General features: G+C 53.6%; 1 protein-coding gene across 1 annotated transcript in view; it reads right to left on the bottom strand.

The window, feature by feature from the left end:
• Positions 1-213: 213 nt before the first annotated feature.
• Positions 214-24190, bottom strand: part of PPP1R13B (protein phosphatase 1 regulatory subunit 13B) — a 62450-nt gene continuing 38473 nt past the window's right edge. The window contains exons 4-10 of the mRNA XM_036017640.1: positions 23881-23957; positions 9739-9840; positions 8222-8396; positions 7351-7547; positions 6134-6274; positions 2590-2770; positions 214-464 (exon numbers count right to left, since the gene is read on the bottom strand). Of these exons, the coding sequence (XP_035873533.1) occupies positions 214-464; positions 2590-2770; positions 6134-6274; positions 7351-7547; positions 8222-8396; positions 9739-9840; positions 23881-23957 (1124 nt within the window). The remainder of the gene's footprint in view (positions 465-2589; positions 2771-6133; positions 6275-7350; positions 7548-8221; positions 8397-9738; positions 9841-23880; positions 23958-24190) is intronic.

Genomic DNA, 24190 nt, shown 5'->3' on the forward strand with positions numbered 1-24190 from the left:
CAGAGGATGCAAAGTAGAACTTGTTACCCTTCAAACTGGCCTGTGACCAGGCACAGGGGACCCTGGGGACAAAAAACAGCAGGGCTGCCACCTGTCCCCAATAGGACGGCCCCGACGGAAAGACCTGTGTGCTGGCACGCCGCCCGGTGCGTAGGGCCCACGCACGCCTTCCACCTGGGTCTGGTTTGGACGCGAAGGGAGTGCTTTGCCTCGTCACCCCCTCCCCTCAGTGAAGACGAGCGCAAACAAGCACATGGCCGGGGGGTGTGTCCCGGGGTCACGACAGCGGCCTACCAGCTTCTCCGGGGCTCCCAGAGCCGACAAGGGCACGGGCTGGCTGGAGACGGTGCCCTGCTGGAGAGGCCCCTCCGCACTCGAGTCCGTCCGGCCCACGCTAGCGGTCTGTGTGGCTCTCACGGCAGGGCTGACGCTCTGCTTCAGTGTGGGCCAGTTCCCGTCGCTCGCTGGAGAAGAACACGGAGTGTGAGAGACCTTGTCCTGACACCAGAGGGGCCGACCTAAGAGCAGCGCCGGCAGAGAGGAGAATCGCCCCCTGGACAGGGCGCTCTGAAGGGCTGGCAGCTGCCCAGATCCCTGACCGCCTCCCTGCGCACCCGCGTGCCCAGCAGAACTGGGGGCCTCTGAGGGCAGGGCCTCGCCAGTGCCCACCTGGCCCTCTGTGTGCGGCCTGCAGTGATGCCCGGGCAGGTGGGGGGGGGGCCAGGGCACTGTGGGAACGGGGGCTGGGCCGAGTCCACGTCAGACCCGTCGCGTCAACACTAGTGAGTAAAATCAGCCCTGGCGCTTGTGGCTCACACACACTCACACTCACATACAACAAGAAAGACTTCCTCTGACTGTATAACAGGTTTGAGCTGTACTACTACCAGCATTAAAAGGAAAATTCAGCTTCACGCTGATAGAAATTTCTGTCCTCTATAACAACACAATCACAGGAGGCTGTACCAGGTCCCACTGACTGGAGAGGCGGGCTACATTCCACTGCAGTGATTAGAAAGCCAGTCAACCCTGCATTTTCAGGGAAGTTGCTGAGCAGCTACATTTTTACAGAGTATTGTCCAAACTGAAAAAGAGTGACAGAGCATGCCGGTGCCCAGCGCGCTCACAGCCGGCGGGCCGCGTGCTGGCCCTGACTCGCGCTGCCTCCTCTCTGCAGCAGGCTCAGGAGCTGGGTGACCTGGTGAGCCCCCAGCCACCAGCCACACAGGGCAGCCAGATATCCAGGGGACCGCCTCAGCCCTGACAGGTACAGCACGCCCTGGTCCCCATCCCCCCTGCCACACGGGGGAGCCCTAGGGAACTCCCCCGGCCACAGCAGCGTGGAGGCTGAAGTCTGTGACCGGCGATGGGACAGAGACTCTCATGCACTCTGGGCTCGGCCAGAGAGGCCACAGTGGGACGAGCACAGCCTCTGAGCGCCTGGCTGGGCCTTGGCGGCGGCAGCGGCAGCAGCAGCAGCAGCAGCAGCAGCAGCAGCCAGGCCCGCTTACCCTGAGGCCACACCCACCCTCCGCAGCAGCAATGCAAGCCCTGTGTCTGCTGGGACGCGGCTGAGGCCCTGCATCGCTGAAAGCCCCCAGGCTCCAGGCAGCCACGAGGCCCTGCTGAGGCAGTCCGGGGCCCCAGTCCAGACGTCACCTTGCTCAGTGTAGCCCATCAACCTATTTGAGGCCAGAAGTGCTTTCCCTCCCTGCCCCTCCCCCCCGAGACTGCCTGCTGTGGGTCAGAACGACAGGCTCGCCCCTGAGCACCGAGGCAGAGCCTCGGGCTGACGGGGAGACAGAACCACTGCAGCCTCACGGTGGCCTCCCCAGGCCCGCTGTCCGGGTCACTGGGAGCATGGCCACCCAGCGGCTCCAGAAACCCCAGGTAAAACAGAGGTTTTATGGGAATTAGCCATAGGAGGACCAAGAAGGGACCAGGCATTTTCTCCCGGGTGAGGCAGGAGGTACAGGAGGTACAGGAGAGAGATCCTTTATTTTCGTCATAAAGGAACAATTATCTTTAGGTATGGAGACACTTGCACTGAAGACAAAATCAGAAGCCTCATAATGAACTTGGGAAATCATCTCAACTTGGGAGAAGGAAAACCAGAACCACCTCGCAGTGCCAGCGTAGCTGACACCCCGCCCTGTCTGGTGCAGGGACACAACTGCTCGTGGGGCTCTCCGGGTCTGGGAGGCAGCCTGACTGCTGGTTGAGCAGAGCCGAAGAGGGCCGGAGCTGCCCGCCAGGCCTGCCAGCGACCCAGGCACTCTGTCGGGACGGCGGTGCACCGGCACCACGCTGGGGCCCTGGGCTGGTCGCACTGCATGTGCCAGTGGGCCGAGGCTGCAGTGACCGTCTGTGGACTTTCTGATGACGAGGACAAGCTGAGTGGGGGGGGTAGGAGCGACTGGCCACGGTGCTCTGTGTATAGGACGGTCGCGGTGGTAGCACACGGCTCCCAGCGGTGCCCAGAAGACACGGTGCCTCAGGGGAGACGGAGGGAGCACGCAGGACCCTCCAAGGACCTGCCCCACAGCCCCCCTCCCACTCCCTTCCCAGGAGGAGGGTCTGGCCACTCACCAGGTTTGGGCCTTCCGTGGGCGGCCCCCGAAGCAACAGTGAGAGACTGGGGCTTCACGGGGTCCCCCGGGGCCGAGTAGCTGCCCGCGCTGGGGACCTGGATGTAAGGCCCCACTGCAGCGACCCTGCCGGGGGTGCTCAGGGGAGACTGCGGCGAGGACGCGCCATTCACACGGCTCAGCTACAAAACGGGAAGAAACGAGAGTTAACACCCAAGTCTGAACCGCTCCCTCACTGGCCTGCACTGGGGCAGCTCCGTCCGCCCGGAAGACGAGTGTCTAAGCGGGGCAAGGCGCCACGAAGGGCCTTAACCTGCGGTCCTGTGGGCGACGCTCTCTGATCGCCCCTGTCATGTGGGGGCTGCACACACACCAGGTCCGTCCCCTGGGACACTGCCACCTGGGGAGCCCTCTCCCCGAGGGGGTGTCCCCTCCCAAAGAGGTAGCAGAGCAGGCAGAGCCTGGGCTCCGAGCCTGGCTCCAAATCCTGGTCTGCCATGTACTTGCTGTGCTTCCACAAGCAAGTGCCTTGACCTCCCTGAACCTCTGCGCCCACGTCCAGGAAGTCAGGGTAAGAGTTGCTGTGAGCCCTGAGGGGCGGGTCCTAGAACCAGACAAGGCTCTGGCCAGTTCCCTGGGGGCAGCTGTGCTGTTCATGCACGGCGGGGACACCCGGCCACAGCCAGTGACACTGCCGCACAGCAGCCTCCACAGAAGCAGAGTCCGTCGGGGGGTGCAACCAGAGAACCTGCGGGGATCTCCTCAGGGGTCCCTGGCTAGGTTCCCATGGGTCCCGCTGAGAAATCTTTGACCTCCTACATCTGTTTGCCACGTTCAGCATGCTCGAGCATGTCATTCCGGGGAGAGGGTCCCTGCTTTGACAGCTGCTGAGAGGTGCCTGGGACCCATGGGCAGTGACAGATCTCTGCGGGAGCACCAGCTTCTTCAAGGGGAGGGCCCTGGAGGCACCCAGTGAGATGCACAAAATAACATTCATCTAGTCGTTCGTGATGGCAATGGTTCATTTTCTGAGTCACCGTGGCTGGACGATGCACAGCATGCCCGACATTTGGACAAACACATCTAGACAGATGTTGCTGTGAGGATATTAATAAATGAGATGAACATTTAAATCAACAGACTCTAAAGCAGACTGCCCTCCATGATCTGGGTGGGCCGCATCCGATCAGTTGAGGGCCTTAGCAAAAAAAAAAAAGCCTGATGTGCGTTCTCACCAATGCAAGAACAAGACAAAACAGCCCAGCCCCGGGTGGCTGGGTCGGTCGGAGGTCGGAGTGCCATGCTGTGCACTCAGAGGATGCAGGTTCGACCCCTGTTGGGGTGCGAATGTTTCTCTCTCTCCCCCCTCCTCTAAAATCAATAAACATCTCCTCAAGTGAGGATTAAAAAAATAAGTAAACAATAAAAGCTCAAATTTTGCATAAACAACAGAAAGAGCGCGGCCCTCCGAGGCAGAGGAGCCCTGCCGCAGACAGCCGCAGACCCCAGCTGCAGTGCCAGGGCGCTGGGGCTTCAGGCCGCCACCGCCTCGACCGCACGGTCCGGCGCCCTATAACGAGTCCATCAGTCTCTTCCCCAGCACGAACACCCACTGGTTTTTCTTTTCAATCCTCACCTGTGGCCATGCTCGTGGATTTCAGAGAGCGCGGGAGGGAGGGAGGGAGGGGGAGAGAAACATCCACGTGCAAGAGAAACAGTAGTTGGTTGCCCCTTGTGCACACTCCGACCAGGGACCGAACCCACAGCCCAGGCAAGTGCCCTGACTGGGAATTGAACCTGCGGCCTTTCAGTTTCTAGCACGACACTCCAACCAACTGAGCCACACTGGCCAGGGACATCCACTGGTTCTGTTTCCACGGAGAACCCGCCTGATACGCCAGAAGAGAAGGATGTCCCGTAGGCAGGCACGGAGACTGGGCATGTGTCCTCTCGTGGCCTCTGTGCTGCTCTTCGAGCTCAAGAGGAAAACCGTGATCTGTGATCCCAGAGTTCTGCAGATTAACCCCTGACCTTCGAGCTCTTCGGTTAAAAAAACCCAGAGGTTTGTAAAAAGAGACTTCCCCCCTGAGACCACTAATCACCACAGCCCCAGAATGGGCCGTTTCCTTCCTTCTCTAGCACCTCTCCACCCCACCCCACCAGGCAAAGGCCAGAAGCCTACGCCTCCCGCCCTGAGAACCGCCTTCACAGCAGCAGGACCTGACAAGGACACTTGTCAAACCATGGAAGCCCACTTGCTGAGTGTGGACAGGAGACCTTGGGAGCCCTGTCCCAGCCAGCCAGGTGGCCCGCCCCAGGCTCCACCCCAACAGCAGAGTGCCAAGCAGCCCTGGCTCAGGCACCGCTTCCTCCCAGCCCTGAGCACCATCCAGGAGGAAAGGGGGAGAACCACATCCAGCCAGAGCGCATGGCAGCCCCCGATTAACCTCGCACAAGCTCTTGGCCTTGCACACGCACACAGAAGCACCGAGAGCAACAGCAAGACTCGGGACACCTGCTCGACAGCAGGGCTGGGGCCACAGGCCTCAGGACATGGGTATTATCATACACAAGTGACAAAAGAGATGAGGCCATGACCTGGAATGATACCTACGCTGTAGTTAAAAAAAAGGCTAGGTTCAGAACAGTAAGAATGATAGAACTCCTACAATTCCATTTCAATTAAAAATTAAATACCTCCTGTCTGTATTAAGCAAAAGACTGGAACAATGAATAGCTATCATCCCTCAAAAATGAGCACAGGGTGGAAGGGACTTTCACATTTTTCTTTAAGTATCTCCGTACTGTTTTAACTTTTTTCAATGAGTATTTATTACCTTTGAAATGCAAAGTACCAAATAAAGATTTTTTTAAAGTGCTCACCACTTTATATAGAATTCTGCTCAAAGGTTTACAAAGCCCACTTTGGCTGGTGTGGCTCAATGGGCTGAGTGCTAGCCTGGGAACTAAAGGGTTGCCAGTTCAATTCCCAGTCAGGGCACACGCCTGGGCTGTGGGCCAGGTCCCCAGTAGGGGGCACATGAGAGGCAACCACACACTGATGTTTCTCTCCCTGTCTTTCTACCTTCCTTCCCCTCTCTAAAAATAAATAAATAAAATCTTTGAGTTTACAAAGCCCTTCTACCTGGGTTCTCACTAAGAAACCTCACAGTGATTCCTGGGCAGGTAAGACAAATCAGTTTGCAGCAAGGACACGAGGCCATACAAGGTCAAGGAATTTGCCCCTGTGACCCAGCTTAAAGTGGCTTAAAATGGCAGAGTGCTGTGACTCCAGAGCACAGCAAGCAGGGGGCCAGGAGCCGCATGTGGCTGCCCATGGGGGAGGCCCCGACTCCAGACGGCAGAAGACAGACGCCCAAGAGCACTGTCTTCTGCTGCCGCTCCTCCGGGTTAGGGCCAGTTTACGCTCTGCCATCTGAGCGGACGGGGACAGTGCCACTGCAGTGAAGACGCGCACTTGTGCACCTCGGGGCTGAACCGACTGCGGGAGCTCATCTCACAGAGACACTCTCCCCACCACGTGCCTGGATTTTCTTCCCGTAGAGACGCTCGCGCAGCTCGCTGATGCGCTTGTCCATCATGGCCACCTCCATGTTGCGCTTATTTAAAAGTTCCTTCTGCTGCTGCAGTTTTGAATTCTGTTCCTGGTTAAGCTGGTTACGAATCTACAAAACAGAAAATACAACTTTTGTGATTTGTACTAATTACACAGTCAAATTCTCGTTGCCAGGGAAACACTGAAGAAAAAGAAGAAAGAACTGAGCTCTCACACACGTTTGCACACACCCACTGTGGACATGTACGGGTGCAGCACAGATGAAACCCAAACACGGTTCTGATGGAACCAAAAGAGGGTGCGAGTCTGCAAACCATGTCCTCTTCTGGGCGGACGGAGTGATGGGCACTGAGGACTGCGGGCCCATGACCGCAGTCCTGGGGTGTGGACTCAGATGAGGTCGTGAGGATGGGACCCCGTGGTGGGGTTCTTCTTGTGAGTGTCCTTATTAGAGGAGGAAGTGAGATCAGAGCTGTGAGGCACAGTGAGAAGGTGGCCGTCTACAAGCCAGGAAGCAGACCCCCTGGCACTGAGCCTGCCAGCACCATGATCTTGACCACCAGCCTGCAGAGCTGGGGGGGCTGAGTGTCCGTGGGGGAGCCTCCGTCTGTAGGGCTCTGTCATGGCAGCTCCTGCCCAGCCAAGGACTGGCCAACAGGCACCTGTCTCATCGAAGCGGTTTGCACAGACATCTTAAATACCACCCGAAGCTTAACTCTTTCCTAGCTTACTATGTTGCCAATCAAATTCTGGGTCGACTCTGTATGGCAAACGCTCAGTAAATAGGCCAGGCACAAAGAACCCCACGGGGCACGAGCCCGCACGCCGGCAATGCCCAGAGAGCTGGTCTGCAGACTTGGGGCGAGATCTGTGATTGCTCAGGAGCCCTGGGTGGGCTCTGAGGGGACGGCTAAGAGATGCGGGCTTTATTTGGGGCGATGAGATGTTCTAAAACTGACCGTAGTGGTAGATGGGGAACTCTGGGAAGACACTAAAACCACTAACTTGTACTTTATGTGGGTAAATTGCATGCTGCGTGACTTATATCTCAAAGCTATTTAAAAATTCCTTTGTACTGAATACATTTGGCACCACTGTTGCATTTGAGTCCATCAGCCTGTCTCCAGCCCTGGTTCCCAGGGCACACCAGGAAGCAGCGTGGAGGCTGGGCCCAGCCCAAGTTACCTGCAGCTCCTGGTACAGTCTCTTTAACTCCACAGCCGCCGGCCCCGCCAGCTTGCCATTGTAGGGCTGGAACCCGTTCAGCTTTCCCTTCTTCAGGTCCTCCAGCTGCTGGCTGAGCTGGTCGACTCGCAGAATTGCCGTCTGCACTTCCTGCTTCTTCTCCTGGAACATGGCGCTGAATCTCTCTATCTCAGCAGCTGTAATACCCCACACCAAGAGAGAAGGCCACCTCACTCCGCTGGCACTTCTTTGTCACGGAGTTGTGTTATTTTGGGGTGATATCTTTTTCACGGCCACACATCTAACTCCGCTCCAGCATCATCATCCCCGCCAGGCCAGCATGTGAGGAAGACTGTGACGTGCACGACCCTAAACTCGGGAGCGTGTGGCAAACAACCATGCTTGCACTCACGAGTGAGTCTTGTTCAGCCAGGGCAATCAGTCCCAGAGCAGGCTGGGCCAAGCCACGTGGGAGGCTCACTGCACCAAGAGACCGGGCTCAGTCACCACGGTCACACCAAGCAGGCACGGATTGGGTCCCACAACAAAGGTAAAGAGGGAGCACCTGCACGGCCTGTCTCAACCACAGACCACTTCCGGGCTGCTGCTTCACAACAGCCCGCACGACAGGGTGAGCCGCGACGGCCCAGGGTGGCCGTCACAGCCGTGGCCAGGCCTCCCCCTGCCACACGGCTGGGGGACCGGCTGCGAGCAGTGGCCCCAACCCAGCCCCCTGGCCTGCGCAGGGGACGCACCCAGCCTCCGGGCGCTTCCTACACCTGGTGCACGCCCGGTGCACGCCCGGAGGCTGGGCTCCGCGCCGCCTCCCCGCGCCCGGCGCACGTGGGCGCGGGCGGCCTGCGGCACTCACACAGGCTGCCGTTCATGAGCTTGCTGTAGTCCACCTGTCCCCTCATGGCACGGATCTTCTTCAGTTTGTTCTCCTGGGCCTCCACACGCTCCTTCAGCTTCTGGAGCTTCTCGTTCTCCGAAACAGACTGCTGCTGATGGCGCTCCTGCTGCTTCAGGAAGTGCAGGCGCTGCTCCTGACAGAAGGGGGAAACGGCTCACTTAGAAAACCCAAGTGGACCGCCCTGGCTGGCGTGGCTCAGTGGACTGAGTGACCGCCTGGGAACCAAAGGGTCGCCGGTTTGATTCCCCGTCAGGGCACAGGCCTGGGTTGTGAGCCAAGTCGTGCCCCCAGTAGGGGCGCAAGAAAGACAACCACACACTGATGTTTCTCTCCCTCTCTTTCTCCCTCCCTTCCCCTGTCTAAAAGTAAATAAATAAAATCTTTCAAAAAAAAAGCTGCAGATTTCCCTTATATGTGGAATATAAAGAACAATAAATGAACCAACTTGACAGAAAGAAACTCATAGGTACAGAGAACAGACTGATGGCTGCCAGGTTAGGAGGGAATGGGGGGCTGGTGGAGAGGGGAAGGGGTTAAGCAGCACAAGCTGCCAGTGATAAGAGCAGGCCCAGGGATGCAAAGTGCAGCACAGGGAACACAGTCAGCAGTGCTGTAGTCACTATGGGGCCAGGTGGGCGCCACATGCTTGGGGGGACCACTTCGTGGGTTGTACATGGTGCACACCAGAAACCAACGTCACATTGCACATCAATGGCAATTGGAAAATAAAAAAAGAAACTGAAAAAAAATCTCTCTAAAGAGAAGTCAGCGAGAGCCCAGCAGTGACGTTCACATGCTCTCATTACAGCGGCTTCAGGGCGGTTCAGGTCATCACAACCTGGAGTCATTTCCAGAAGGCGTGGGTGACGGGATGATTTGTTATGTTTGATCCTTGCCGACACCACGGTTTGGGCAGATTTTAAGTCCTGCAGTCGCTGAGATCCCACAACAGAGGCAGACCTCGTCCGCAGCGTGAGCGCTAACTACGCCCCACGGTGACACCCCAGACAAGGGCCGTGCCAGGCGGCATCGAGGGGAGCCTGACGACTCAGCACCACCAGCTCCGGGGCCTGCGACTGGCTTCTTCAGTGTGGACGGCTGGCTTCCTCGTGGACACGAAGGGACTGACACCACCAGCCGAAGACACCCACAGAGAAAGGGAGATGACAGGAAAAATGTCCTTTCTGCACATCTACGTGGAGCTAAGGCCGAGCACTTCCTGGTGTGTGTGTGTGCACGCACGTGTGCACACGCAGATGGGAGGCGGGGCCTTTGCCCTGACACCGCCCCGCCTCAGGAGTGGCAGCACACTTCACGGTTGCTATTTTGAAGGAGATGACGGGGACGTGGTGCTTCAGACTCCCGGGGCGTGGGCTTCCTGACAAGTGTCACCCGAGAACGCACTCACCCCAACCTACAGTAATGCTTGAAGAACTCACTCTCTGAACGCTTCTCCACTCTGCTTTTAAACTTACCTTGGCAACCAACATCTGCTGCTGATTCTCAATCTGCTGTTGCTGCCTGGCTGCCATGTCCTGGAGCTCCGAGAGGGTCAGCTCAACACGCGGATGACCGACCTGCAGAGGCGAGATCACACGCGGGCTGGGGGCCCTTGTCTGTATACCCGACCTTCCCTGACCTGAGCGCCCGTGGGAAGGTCTTGAACAGGTTCCCGGGGCCCTGATGGGGCCACTCAGTTGGTCAGAGCATCGTCCCAACACGCCAAGGTTGTAGGTTTGACCTTTGGTCAGGGCACATACAAGAATGAGGCAACACATGTGTAAGTGGAACAACAAATCTATGTGTTCTCTCTCCCCCCTTCCTCTCTCTCTCAAATCAAAAAATTAAAAAGAGAATAAATAGGCTCCCTAGAAGTCAGGAGAGTACATATTAGTCTGTTTTCTCCTGAGAACTTTCCTAAGTGTTGAGTGATTTTATTCAATATAAGTAACAGTTTTGCTGATGGACCAGGCCCCACATTTCCTAAGAGGCCCGGCACCATGCAAAGCTCTGCAAACGTATGCTGAGGTGACGGTCCTCTTCGCGCTGGCTGGCTGACAGCTGCGCCAGGGTGACTGGGCTGTCAAGTGTTCAGGGACACACGGATCTCAGGACGGGTGTTATGTCACTCCACCTCGTCTCGGGAAACTGGACATACAAAGACTATAAAACACAAGTGCCTCGTTCACACACACACACACGGCCCACGCCGAGGACGCACCCATGGCTGGCAGAACTGCACACAGAACACGAACACAGCGAGGTAATGGCCAGAGGAGCGGTAACGGGGGGAAGTGGGCAGGCACCCCCCCATTCCCTGTGGATGACGACAGAGTGGAGCGTTTTCCCTGTGCGTATCCTGTGCTTTGTACGGAGCTATGTGCTCTCCGGTCACGAACTTATGTCGGCCCCGTGATAACACTGCCTGGCCGGGTGGGTGCTGTCGCACCCCCGCCCCACGGAGGAGAAACCGAGCACGGAGGCTCAGACGGCTGCCGGTCGGGCAGCTCACGCAGCAGAGCAGCACGCGGAGCCCCTGCCCTGGGCCACCACGTGTGCGCACTCTGCACTGCTGTGCTAACGTGTTTACACGTGTGTCACGTCTTCCGAACAGATCTGCGTGTGGCAGGGGAAGGGACGTGCCAAGGGCCCGGGGCCGAGCACACGAGCAGCCTCCAGCTCCGGTCGGGCCTGTGCGCCCCCGCCCCTCCTGTGCCGCTCCCCTGCAGGCGCTCGGCCCCTCTGCTCTGGGCTCCCTACACCTGGGAGCGTCTGTGCTCGTGCCTCCCGCCACCCCCCCCCCCCCCGCCCTCCTGTACCCAGACAGAGGTCCACCCTGCCCCCCCCGACTCCAGTCTCCCCCAGACTTGACAGTGTTCGAGTGCACCCCTGACTCTTGGAAAACAGAATCAGACTTTGTTCGACAGTCTTAACGGACACCCCCACTCTGTGTGCCTAACACCCTGAGCAAGCAATATGGACCGAGTATTGTAAACGGCCAAGTTACAGAAGCTTTCATTTGAAAGAAATTTGTTTACTCTACAAAACAATGCCAGGCAGAACCATCAGAAACTCCCATAATTTCTGTCTTTATGCTTATAATAAAGGGTTGCTAATTTCCACTTGAGATGTTCCAATCACAATGAAAGGTATTTTTTGGAACCTTCAGAATGGCTACTCCTTAAAAACTACGTCCATTCAACAAATCTTTCAATCCACATTAATTTCATAGTGGTACAACATAAAGAAAGTATCTGTTTGGTCCCCCTCCCCACCAACGGCCGAGAATAACCATGTGGAGAGGACAGAGATCTCGCTCTTCAGCAGTCAGACACATGATGCCTGTGAGTGAGACGGACCTCTCTGTGTGTGCTGTGTCATCTGCACGTTTCTCAGGATGAAACTAAGACACGCCACGCCGTCCTAAGTAACTTCGTATTAAACCTTACATATGTAATAAAATTTCATTTGCAAGTAGATCTGACACACCGAAAACTGTACAAATCATAGTGTACAGCTCAACGAATTATCTCCAAGTAAACACACCTGTGTAATTTAATTGTATTTTAAGTGGCTTATAAAAACACAAGCAACCATAAACTAGTAAGTCAACAAATATGCAACATGTCAGTACATATTCCCGTAATTGTTCAGTGTGAAAATGTAGCAAAAAGCAGCACCTTCTCAGAGTTTAAGTAAACAAAACACTTGTGCAAATCTGACCCTGACCATAGGCCTATCATGCATTCTCTTCGTGGAGACTCACCCCCACATCAACATCTTAGATTCTCAACACGACCCAAAAAAGTCTGAACAAACAGATGACTAAATTCCTTGCTCATTGCTTTTCATTGCATCTAATAAGAAAAAATCAAGTCCTGTTCCCTTGGGCACATCGAGGTCCCTCATTATAGGAGAGTCACCTGATGGAGTTCAAGTCCAGGTCACAGGGAGAACAAGCCACTTCCAGGACGAGTGAATTAGTACAGAAGTTCTCTTGGCGACAGCCGCAGGCCCATGCAAACACTTCTCCAGCCACCGTGGGCTCTGACACCCCTCCTGCGGGGGGCTCAGGGCTCCTCCTCAGGCCAGTGCTCTTGACCTCTGGGTCCCAGGGAGAGGCCTGCTGCTCTCCAGCCTGACCCCGAGAGCACCCAGGTCTCCAGGACAAACATGGCCCACCCGACTCCAGGTCTAACCAGCTCCCCAGCTCCCAGACAGAGAAAACAGAAGACCCCTGCCCACACAGTGATCGCTTCTCGGGTCACATCACCCCCTTCTTTCTCCACACTTCCACACATCTACTTGAAGACACAATAAGAGACTCTATACCTCTAACACACAACACTTTCACATGCAAATATCAATACTAACCTAACAGAAAACTTACACGTCAGGGGCTCTCTAGCTAATAGACTTCCAGACTCCGCCGGTCCCAGCTCACCTGGCAGGCACAGCACCTGGCCACAGCCTCCGACCAATGACCATAATCCATGAGTGCTGAATGGATTTACAAGGGGCCCAATGCTTCCTTATCTTCCCACCACGCCCAACCACACTCCCTGGGTAGCCGCATCTCTGCCAGCTCAGAGCAGCCACCGCCCCAGGTGAGACAGGAAACATCCCCATCCAGCCAGAAAGTGCCCTGCTGTGCTCGCCCCTCCCCCAACCACTGGCCCAAGGGACCCTGCAGAGCGGACTGCTCTGTGTCTGGCTGCTTTCACAGCACCAGCATTCCCTCCTTCCCACTGCTGAGCGGCGCTCAGGGGTGCAGGTAGACACATGCTGTTTATCCATTCCTCTGCTCAAGGGCATCTGGTGGTTTCCACTTTTTAGCAGAGGAATAAAGCATCTTGAACATTCACGTACCAAGAGTCACGTGGACAAATGTCTGGTTTCTCTAGGGGAACAGGCGGCCAGTGCAGCTGGGGCACAGAGATGGCCAGACGGTGTGCCGATGGGGCCAGACCTCTGACACTCCCACAAGCAACATGACAGTCCTGGCTTCTCCACATCATTGCCAAGACTTGCTCAAACTTTGGTCATCCTCTTTTTAAATAAAATGTTAACCTCTTGGCAAAGAAAGCATTCCATATAAATGGTGTTTTGATAAGTAATGAAAAACACTAAGCAAAAAATTAAGCTACCAATCCCACATGCACTTTGAGTAGGTTTCAATGCATAAGCTAAGCCCACGATTTGCCACAAGTTAGAAATAAAAAGGAAGCTTATTTCCCACGTTAATGTCTCATTTGCACTAATGACGTGCATGAGTCACAAGGCTATGAAAATACAGCATGTGTGAAATACAGGTTACAAGAACTAGGTTTTTAAAGGATACTAAGAAACTACTACAATCCACTTGACAATACGGTTGAAATATGTACAGCACAAGCCAGTCAATGACTTGACTTTAATCAAATGTATGTTTGTCTCCTTGGGTAATGTTTTAAATATAATTTTGAAATTGGTATTACAGCATTTCAGTTATTAAAAACATACAATAAAGTTTCTCAAAACAAACCACTGTAGACAATTATGCAATACACACGTCTTCCATCCTAAGCCACTAGTGATGCATTTTTGTTGGTTTTTATTCTTTCCAAATGTTAGCAAGGAGAGTCGGCTGTACGTCCCACCTGAGGCGCTACTGAAACATTCCGCCAACACACGCCAAGCACACCTCCCAGCACACGCCGCGGTCCGACGAAGACCGCAGCTCCACCCGTGGGAGCAGGAAACAGACTCGGCCCCTGGCAGACTATCTGTTCGGCTTGGTGACTCTTCACTATCATGGTTCTTGAACAATTATGTCCCTTTCCAGACAAGTTTTTTTGGGCATAATGACGCATCCAGAAACACATTCAATAATGCTCTATAAAAAGTGGTATTTGGACATGACGGTTTCAGGCAAATGAACAGTCACCGATTCACACAATGCAAGTGCCCCTCACACGTGGCACAGCTCCGAGTGTGCGTCGCACGTGGACAGGTGCAGACGGTGTGCGTTGAGCAGACGTGCCCAGGGACCAGGAGAGGACATCTTCTACAGCTCCCTGGCCACTGTGCCCGCAGGCCACCGCTGTCTGCTTTGAAGTGCTCTCTTGTTTAGCTTCTATTGCCCTAAAAAAGCGTTCCTGTCCTATGACTTTGAGTGTAATCTCCTTCAAAGTGGACGAAGTAGTGAAAGATGCCAAAGTAAAAATTGACCTCTCCAAGTCACCCTGAAGAACTGCTGCACTGCGTCCCCGCACCAGCCCATCCACTGCGAAGGCTCCCTTCCCTCCCTTGGCAACGGAGAACAAGCGCTCATTACATGACGCGGCGTTTCCAGCAGTATCACGTGTTTTTATTACTCACACCAGCACGTACTCATGGTTTAATTCACATATTTCGTATCTGTGCAGATGATCTGGGCATCAGCAGCCCCTCACGTACATGGACCAGTTTTCTGTGCTGAGTAAACAGATCACATGAAACCGAGCAGCTTAGAACAACAGCAAACGTTCACTCTGGCTCACAGCTTCTGTGGGTGGGAGATTCGGGAGCAGCTCGGTCAGGCAGCTTCGTCCTGAGGTTTCTCGTGGGGTGAGCGCACCGTGAGTCTGGGCTGTGGTGGCCGGAAGTCCTGATGGGCGGGAGGGTCTGCCTCCGAGGTGGTGCGCTCCCACGGCCACCCAGCTGCTGCTGGGCTGCCTCACGGCCTTCCCACGCACACGCTCTGTGGCATGGCAGCAGTTCCCCCCCCAGCAAGTGACCCAAGAGAAAGAGTGCGAGGGGAATGGGGAGACCCCCATCTTTTCTGTGAACTAGCCTCAGAGGTCGCCTGGGGTCACTTTCTCCACCTTCTCTTTGTTAGGAGCCGGGTCCACCTTTGGCAGACGCTCACTGTGAAGTCTCGTGGAGACTCTGCATGCGTCCAGCCGTCTATCGCTCACTGCTCACGGGCCTCTGGCTGTCGTCCCCGACAGCACAGTGGCAATGCAGAGAGGAAGGTGTTCACGAGCGCCGAGAGCCTGTGTTGCAGAGTGCTCGACTGATTGTGCTGCAGCCCACGGAGATTTTAGCTGCACTGCACACGCTGTTGTTCCCCCTCCATGCCTGACACGCATTCCGTGGCAGCCAGTGGACAGAGAGGACCAGTGGGCTCTGTCGACAACAGACACTGACTGGGGACGCAGGGTCACTCCAGACGTCAGCCCTTACCCAGGTACGCTGGTTTTGATGCTCAACCACGTCACGTCACCTCTGGTGACAGCAGACCAGAGAGGTGCTGCGATGTCACTTGGGGAAATAATAAATGCCCTGCGCTTGCAGTGTCGGGGACAGGACACACTCCAGTTCACCCCTGACGGTGGGCGAGCCGAGCCGCTCTGGTCTCCCTCTGAAGGAGTTCTAGGTAGGTCCAGTTCCTGTGGCCAAGTCCACATCTTGTTCGGATGCCCTGCCTGCAGGACTTCAGCCTCAGCCCGGCTAAAACCAAACTCCTCCCTTTCCTCCTGCCCTTGGCCTCCGCCCTAGATTCCCCACTGCTACTCAGGGCTCTGGCGTCACCTTCCACCTTCGACTAGAGCCCACCCTGCCCCCAGTCCCATCAGCTGTAGCTCAGGGCACTTTCCGAGGGCTCGCACTTCTGGGCCGGCCTCTCCCTCCCAGAGCCGGCACTCCCCACCTCCACGTCTGCTCACATTCCCCCGCGGTCTGCGGTGCCGCCCCTGCTCTCCAACCTCTGCCCACCCCGCAGATCCAGCTGCAGGGCCCTCTGCTCCCTGAAGTTTCCCTGCTTCTTTGAAGAGCCTCTCACACAACTGCTCTGACACTCCGGACCTGGCACCACTTCTGGAGATGGGAACTCAGGGTTCTTAAAGACATTCTGAGTTTTAGAGAGTCAACAGATCGTGAGCACTTGCTACGCAGCGTCAGCCACTTACAGACACCCAAGTTTACGGCGTCCTTAGCTGATGCTGACAGAATGCCGCGAGGGGTGCAGCTTGTTTCCCAGAAGAGAGCGGGGTCTCTGCGGGGTCCGCAGCAGAGGCAGGACCCTAAACCGCTCTACCGAGGGCAGCAGGCCGGACACGCCACCGCACAGAAAAGGTCCCTGACTTTTCTCACCAGAGGCACACACATTGTCAACCCTGATCGACAGCCATGCAGTGTATCACTGTAAAAAGCTAAACATGTGCTGATTTACTGTTAGTCCGAATCACATGAAAATGCTGTTTTTGTAGATCAAAAATGGTCGAATATCAGTAATTTCACATGGGCCAACCTACCAGGAAAGGATTAATCTTCCCCCATCTAGAAACATAAAAGCTAATGATAATTTGATTCTAGCATGTTGTAATAAAGAAACACATAAGGGGAAGAATGAGAATTCTAGGTAACTATTTTGGACACTTACGAGAAATCACAAGAGACCGAAGCCACCTGCCCTGGCAGCACCAAAGGCCCCCTGAGCAGGCCCATCACCATCGCTCACGCTGTTCCTGAGGACGGTGACAAGCCTGACTCCCTCTTTGACTCTCTTGCAACAATTTCACAGAGTCTGATGCCAACGAATTAAAATGAACTAATTTTAAAGCCTCAGATCTGAACATTTTTCTTGAGAGGAATTTCTCTTCTTGGATAGTAGTAACACTGTTCTCATATAAAATAAAACGTTTATTTTAAGATATCTGTAAAGAAAGATCAGTCTGCTAGCTAATAATGATTTCTCTTACTGTATTATCACCTCACGTGACAGTTCTTTTAAATTGCGGTTTGTAGATAAATGGGATGCCTTTTAAGCTTGTATTTATGTTCAAGTGTCTTCTTCGAAAGTACGCCTCTCAGAGGTTCACGCCAGCCGGACTCCGCTGCGCACCCAGCAACAGCCTCACGTGGGCTCCCTGTTCACCGCCTCCCTGCCGCCCCCACACGCAGGCCCCTCACGCACTGACACCGGAGAGGTCGTTCTCCTGCTTAAACCCTACAAGGTTAAGTCTAGGCTCTCGGCACGGGGGGGGGGGGGGGGGGGGGGGGGGGGGGGCGGGGGATCTGTCAGCTCAGCGACCCTTCCTCCTCAGCGCCACCCCCACCTTCCTGCGCCCCAGCGCATTCACAGCCCTGCCGCCGCCACCGCAGCTCCAGGCTCCTCCTCTGAGCAGATCTCCACCTCAGTGAGGGACTCGAACCCGGTCCTGTTGTCCCAGTGCCCCCTTCCACTTCCACCGCTCTTGTCACACTGCACTGTGACATGGCTGCTTTACACCCTCCTCCCCAAACCCCCTTTCCCTGTGGAATCTGAGAGACTTCCAGTAGCTGCCACCAGACACCTGGCTTCTGTAATGTTGTCGGTCTGTCTCAAATAAAAATACACTGGACAGGATTGGTTTCAAAAGAATTAAAGGAGAGCTTCTCAGCCAGGTGGTTTCACCAGAGTTCCAAAAGAAAACAGAACGCATTGGAAGAATACCTGCAGAGATGATAGAGAATTTTCAAGAACTGTTGATAGATACCAATCCTCAGAACCAGTAAATTCAACAATTCCCAAAAGGAGAAAGTAAAAGAAATCCATACCTAATTCTGCTCAAAATGGAGATTTAATCCTGATTTCATTAAATAACAAGACTCCACTAGATGACAGCAAAAGGACTTTCAACATCAGATACTACTAAACCACAGAACAGGGGAACAGGAGGGGAGACGACAGGAAAAGTTAGGAAGCATGAAGAAGAATGGGTGAGAAGTGACAGACCTAGTAGCACCTGACACAAACCTCGAGCCAGCAACAGTAACAGTGGGCAGAACCCATCCAAGCCCACCCCAGAACACCCACAAGGCTGACAGCTGACACCGTGGCCTGACTCTGGGAGGGGACAGCAGGTGGAGGGCGCCTCGCACAGGGAGGCCACGGGACAGTCACGGAAGACGCACTGGGGTCTGGGAGGCCTCTCCCCAACCCTGGAGGGAGTCTAGAAGCTTATTCTCTAGACAACCGAAATGTCACCTGGCCCAGGAGGTGATGGGCAGCCAGGTGAGTCCTGACTACCATGTGGACAGCAGGGGGACTGACTGACCACACTCACGAATGCTTCCAGGAAGAGCGCTCCCAGTTACGGCCACCTGCTCGGACAAAGGGGCCCAGACAGTTCGATGGGGAGAGAACAGTCCCTCCACTGACCGGTGCGGGGATAGCCAGGGGCTTGCACGCCACAGAATGAAGTCGGACTCCACTTCACAGCATACACAAAACGTAACTCAGAATGGATCCGAGACCTCGACGTACGAGCTAAACTGATAAAGCTCTTAGAAGAAAGTCGGAGGCAGGATCCACTGACCTTGGCAACTCACTGGACGCACAGGACTAAACCAGAAGGTGACTCAGGTTTGGGCCCGGCTGGCTGGGGGGTCAGGGGAAAGTGTCTCCAGAACCTCTGAGAGAGACGGGGTTCCCTGAGACGACTGTGCTGGCAGGCCTGGCCTTGGCTGCCCCCAGGACTTCTGTCGGGGGGGCGCCCACCGCTCCCTGAACTGTTCAGGGTGGCCCACTGCACCCGGACTGTCTGCGCAAATAACACGCCGTGTGGAGCGCCTGCTTCCCTCCTGGGAGTCTGGAATCCTGGCACTTCCTAGTAGAAGCTGCCCACACGAGCAGCTCCCAGCAGACACCGTGGGCACTGGGCCTCCAACGAGCTTCCCTGGTGACACTGTCTCACAGGTGCTGTCACCGTGTGTTGCTGGAGGAAATAAGTGTCCCATGCAGCTCCACGGGGAGAGGGCTCTGGGAGCCTGGGCCCCCGTCCCTGGGGACTTCGCCGCGGCTTTCTCGGGCACTCATCGTGCTCTGTGTCCTCGCGCTGGAGGAAGCTGCAGCCACAGGACAACTAACCCTGAGTCCGTCCAGCCCTCCTGGTAAATCAGCGACACTGGGGTGGTCTCGGACACCCCGACACAGGCACGTGCCGTGAGAATCAGTCCGTTTGCCTTCACAGCACAAAGCCACACCAGGTCCTCACCACTCTATGGGACAAGTAAGTTTGGAAAGTGTATGACACGTGCGTGTGGCCTGGGGTTCCCAAACCCAGCAGGGAAAGAGTCCTAGGGAGAATATTCCAGACCCACCCCAGACTTCTGTGGGGGCCTGGGCATTTACCTCCTGGACAGCTGGACTCACTGACCTGCAGTTTTCAGAGAACAGGGCTTCCCCAGCCTCTCGGCCCAGCAGCCACTCACAGGCACGAGTCACCGCAGCGCAGCCCACACACCCGGCCCTGCAGCGGCTGCCCGCCCGCTCCCGGCTGCTGCCCGCCCGCGAGGCCGCAAGGTCCATGCACCATTACTCTGCCGCCAGGGCACACTCAAAACCATTTTTGGAGAAAGAAGTTCTTGATACCTTATTAGCTTTAAAATTGCACAAAAAAGTGTTTTTTGACAATGAAGTGCTTTACAAAAGTAATGTATTATTAGGCTTAAAAGGCAGGCGCGTGTGCCATAAAGTGCAGTAACATCTTTGATGTGATGCTTCCAGCACGAAGTCATGCCTCTAGAGTAGCTCTCTACCTGCCTCTAATTACAAGTCACACGAAGGCCACACACACGTTTGATTCTGGCATCTTGGAACATAAACGCTGCCTCCACTTGAACGAGAAACAACACCACCGGGAAGACAAGGACCACAGGCCCGTCGGCTCAGACCTCAGTCAGAGCTCTCCGTGTCACCCTGGAGCCCTCCCCCCCAGGCCCCTTCCCTTCACCACGTGTGTTATCACGTGTGTGCACACCCCTCAGCACGAAACCTCCTTGGTGTGCTCATTTCACCTTCCCTGGAGTTCAGGTCCTGGGAAGCCTTGTAGCTCAAAAGAATCCGCCACATTCAGCAGGACAGGTGAGTTCGGATGCTTGTGGCACTGTGTGCGAGTGGCCCCTGGGGTTCCCAACCTGGGGTTCCCGCCCTTGGCAGGGCAAGGGAGCCTGTGGGGGAATGCCAGACCAAATGACACAAGTCCCAACAACAGCCTCTGGGTCTTTCTATCCAAGACTTTCTGAAGCAGATACACCCGGCAGAACCCCACACCCACAGAGGCTCTGGATCTGGAGTGGACAAGTTTGTCAGATGGCAGGAGAAGAGGACTTGAGGAATGACCTTAAGAACCTGGAGGGTAGAAGAGAATTCATAACCTTGACAGTGGCAACAGTTCTCCTGAGTGGCACAAGGATCAGGACACTGGAACCAGAGAAAAGGAAATAGAACCTAGTGTGTCACTTGGCTCTGCAGTAGATAGCTGCAAAATCTAAAGTAATAAACACGATTACACAGTTTAAACTTTACAGCCAACCTACAGACAAAGTACAAAAGGCTTAATTATAGTGAGATAACAGTGCACACACATCACCAGCCCCGGCAACACAGAAGTAGGGCTGAAGGAGCTGAGGGGCGGGGAGATGGGGGCAGGGGGTGCTGTTTAATATACTCATCTGAGAGGGAGGAAGATCCAGAGATATGGTTTAATGTTGGCAGAACAGAGAAACAGAGATTTAAGTGTATCATTAAAGTCCCAATGGTACCCAATAAAGTAACTAAAATAGCACCCCAATACCAGTAAGCTGGAAAGTGGAGAGGCAATGCAGCTGGGTCAGCTTCCTGGGCCCCCACACTCCAGACCGGGGCTCGTCACCAGCGCCTGGTTGTGCCACGCACTGAACTAAGGAAGAAGACTGCATACCTAGGCGGTGGCAGAACCGGAAAAGAAACTAATTTTCTAGTTTTAAAATTATTTGGAAAGCTGTTACTAAAATTCTCAGGCCATGTTGAAAAATGTCCTTCCTGCTCTTTCTTTTAACACACACCAGCATTCCTTAAAGAGAACCCCTCCGCACGTCCTCACCCGCACCCAGCGCTGGCCCTGTCTCCAGCGTGACACCTGTGACAGACGGAGGCTCCCCCTGCACACAGCTGTGAAGAGGGCATCCGCCCTCTGGCCAGGCGTCTTTCCAAGTTGGACAGAAAGGTCAAGACACCAGCCCGGGAGACACAGAGCCTGTCTGCCCGCTTGCCACAGCCTAGAAGCCGAGTCCCCCAGCTGCCAGGGGACAGGCTAGGGCCACACGCATGGAGGTGCCAGGCCGCTGCTCCAGGCCGCTGCTCCAGGCCGCACGTGGAGGGCATGGCTCTGCGGGAGGTGACCCAACACGCAGACTGAGTGTGCGCTGGTGAGCCCACTCAGTGACTGCCTCTTCATGACTTCACAAAAATTTTGAAAGTCAACAGAAATGATAATTTCTAGTAAAAAATAATTCTTTAAAAATAAAATGTAACCAAAACTAGTACTTATAAAAAGCATTTAAATAATTTCAACATAATTTGACTTGCGGCCAGGATGGAGGCATAAGTAGACACACTGTGCCTCCTCGCACAACCAAAGGAAGGACAACAAATTTAAAAACCAAAAACAACCAGAACTGCCAGAAAATCGAACTGTATGCAAGTCTGACAACCAAGGAGTTAAACAAGAAACATTCATCCAGACAGGTAGGAGGGACTGGAAAGGGAAGTGGGGGGGGGGGAGTGAGAGAGGGGCCAGGACTCACGACAAGGTGGCAGCTGGCGGGCAGTCCCACATTTGTGTGCAGATGAACCAAGAGGAACAACTGGGGAGCAAGACAGACCTCTCAACCCAGGGTTCCAGAGCAGGGAAATAAAGCCTCAGAACCTCTTGCTGTAAAAACCTATGGGGGTTGCAGTGGTGGGAAAACTTCTAGCATCACAGGAGAGTTTGTTCGAGAGAGCCACGGGGTCCTAGACATACACAGACCCACCCATGGGGGAATCCGAACCAGAAGAGCCCAATTTGCTTCTGGGTAGTGGTGCCAGGTGACTGAAAGGTGGCTGAGAGCCGAGCAAGCAGGACTGTTCCCCCTCGGACCCTCCCCCACATACAGCACCACAACGCAGCAACATCAGTTGCTCTGCAAATACCTAAGGCTCCGCCCTTCACAACGTAACAGGTGCGCTGAGAGAAATAAATATGGCCCAAATGAAAGAACAAAACTCAGAGAAAGAGCTAAGCAACAAGGAAATAGCCAACCTATTAGATGCATTGTTCAAAACACTGGTAATCAGGATGCTCACAGAAATGACTAAGTACAGATGCAAAACAGAGGAAGAAGTGAAGGCTATGAAAGGTGAAATAAAGAAAAATACAGGGAACCAACAGTGATGGGAAGGAAACCAGGACTCAAATCAATGGTTTGGAGCAGAAGAAACAAACATTCAACCAGAACAGAATGAAGAAACAAGAATTCAAAAAGTGAGGACAGCTTAGGAATCTCTAAGACTAAATATTTCAACATCCAAATCATAGGGGTGCCAGAAGGAGAAGAGGAAGAGCAAGAAATTAAAAACTTATTTGAAAAAATAATGAAAGTAAACGTCCTCAATCTGGCAAAGGAAATAGACTTCCAGGAAGTCCAGAAAACTGAGAGTCCCAAAGAAATTGGACCCAAGGAGGAACACATTAAGGTACATCATAATTATATTATCCAAGATTAAAGATAAGGAGAGAATCTTTTCTTTTTTTTTTTTTAAGATTTGATTTATTTTTAGAGAGAGGGGAAGGGAGGGAGAAAAATAGGGAGAGAAACATCAGTTGCCTCTTGAGCACTCCCTACTGGGGACCTGGACAGCAACCCAGGAATGTGCCCTGACTGGGAATTGAACCTGCGACCCGAGAATCTTAAAAGCAGCAAGAGGAAAGCAGATAGTTACCTACAAAGCAGTTCCCATAAGACTATCAGCTGATTTCTCAAAGGAACCTTGTAGGCAAGAAGGGGCTGGAAAGAAGTATTCAAAGTCATGAAAGGCAAGGGCCTACATCCAAGATTACTCTATGCAGCAAAGCTATCATTTATAATAGAAGGGCAGATAAAGTGCTTCCCAGACAAGTAAAGTTAAAGGAGTTCATCATTACCAAGACCTTATAATATGAAATGTTAAAGGGACTTATCTAGGAAAAAGAAGATCAAAACTATGAATAGTAAAATTAAAACAAACACAACTATCAAATGAACATAAAAAATAAAAGCAAAACAAACAACTTGAACAGGAACAGAATCACAGAAATGGAGATCACGTGGAGGGTTATCAGGGGTAGCAGGGGAAGAATGGGAGAAAAGGTACAGGGAATAAGAAGCATAATTTGTAGTACAAAATAGGCAGGGGCAGCTCTAGCTGGTGTGGCTCAGTGGACTGAGTGCCCGCCTGTGAACCAAGGGGTCATTGGTTCAATTTCCAGTTAGGGCACATGCCTGGGTTGTGGGCCAGGTGGGGGCAAGTTAGAGGCAACCACACATTGATGTTTCTCTCCCTCTGCATCCCCTCTCTCTAAAAATAAATAAATAAAATCTTAAAAAAAAAAAAAAAGACAGGGAGGTCAAGCATAGTATAGGAAAAGGAGAAGCCAAAGTACTTACACTTACGACCCATGGACATGAACTAAGGGGGGGTGAACGCTGATAGGAGGAGGGTGCAGCATAGAGGGGTGTAAAGGGAGAAAAAAACGGGACAACTGTAATGGCATAATCAATAAAATATACTAAAATCTATGAAAATTCCAATATAATTCACTGTTGCTTACCCCATTTTCAGTACGTTTTTCTCCAGGTACATTTATTACATTTCTCTGGGTCCTTTGCTCTTGAGTCTGACGGCCACCTAAGGAAATGAGAAGACCAAAGTTACTAAAACACATACTAGAAAAACAATGTTCACCCATTTTTTCACTTACTCAAATACTTATTGAACACAAGTATAAACTACCAGTATGAACAACTCAAGTCTCAGTACAGTTGAAGAATGTTTCATAATTAATCTGTTTGTGTGTATATGTATATATAAAAAGTTTAAATAAATGTTTTCATCTAACATTCTATTTCAGAATCTTGAAA

The sequence above is a fragment of the Phyllostomus discolor genome, chromosome 1 (genome assembly GCF_004126475.2).
Source record: "Phyllostomus discolor isolate MPI-MPIP mPhyDis1 chromosome 1, mPhyDis1.pri.v3, whole genome shotgun sequence".
Classification (NCBI taxonomy): Eukaryota; Metazoa; Chordata; class Mammalia; order Chiroptera; family Phyllostomidae; genus Phyllostomus; species Phyllostomus discolor.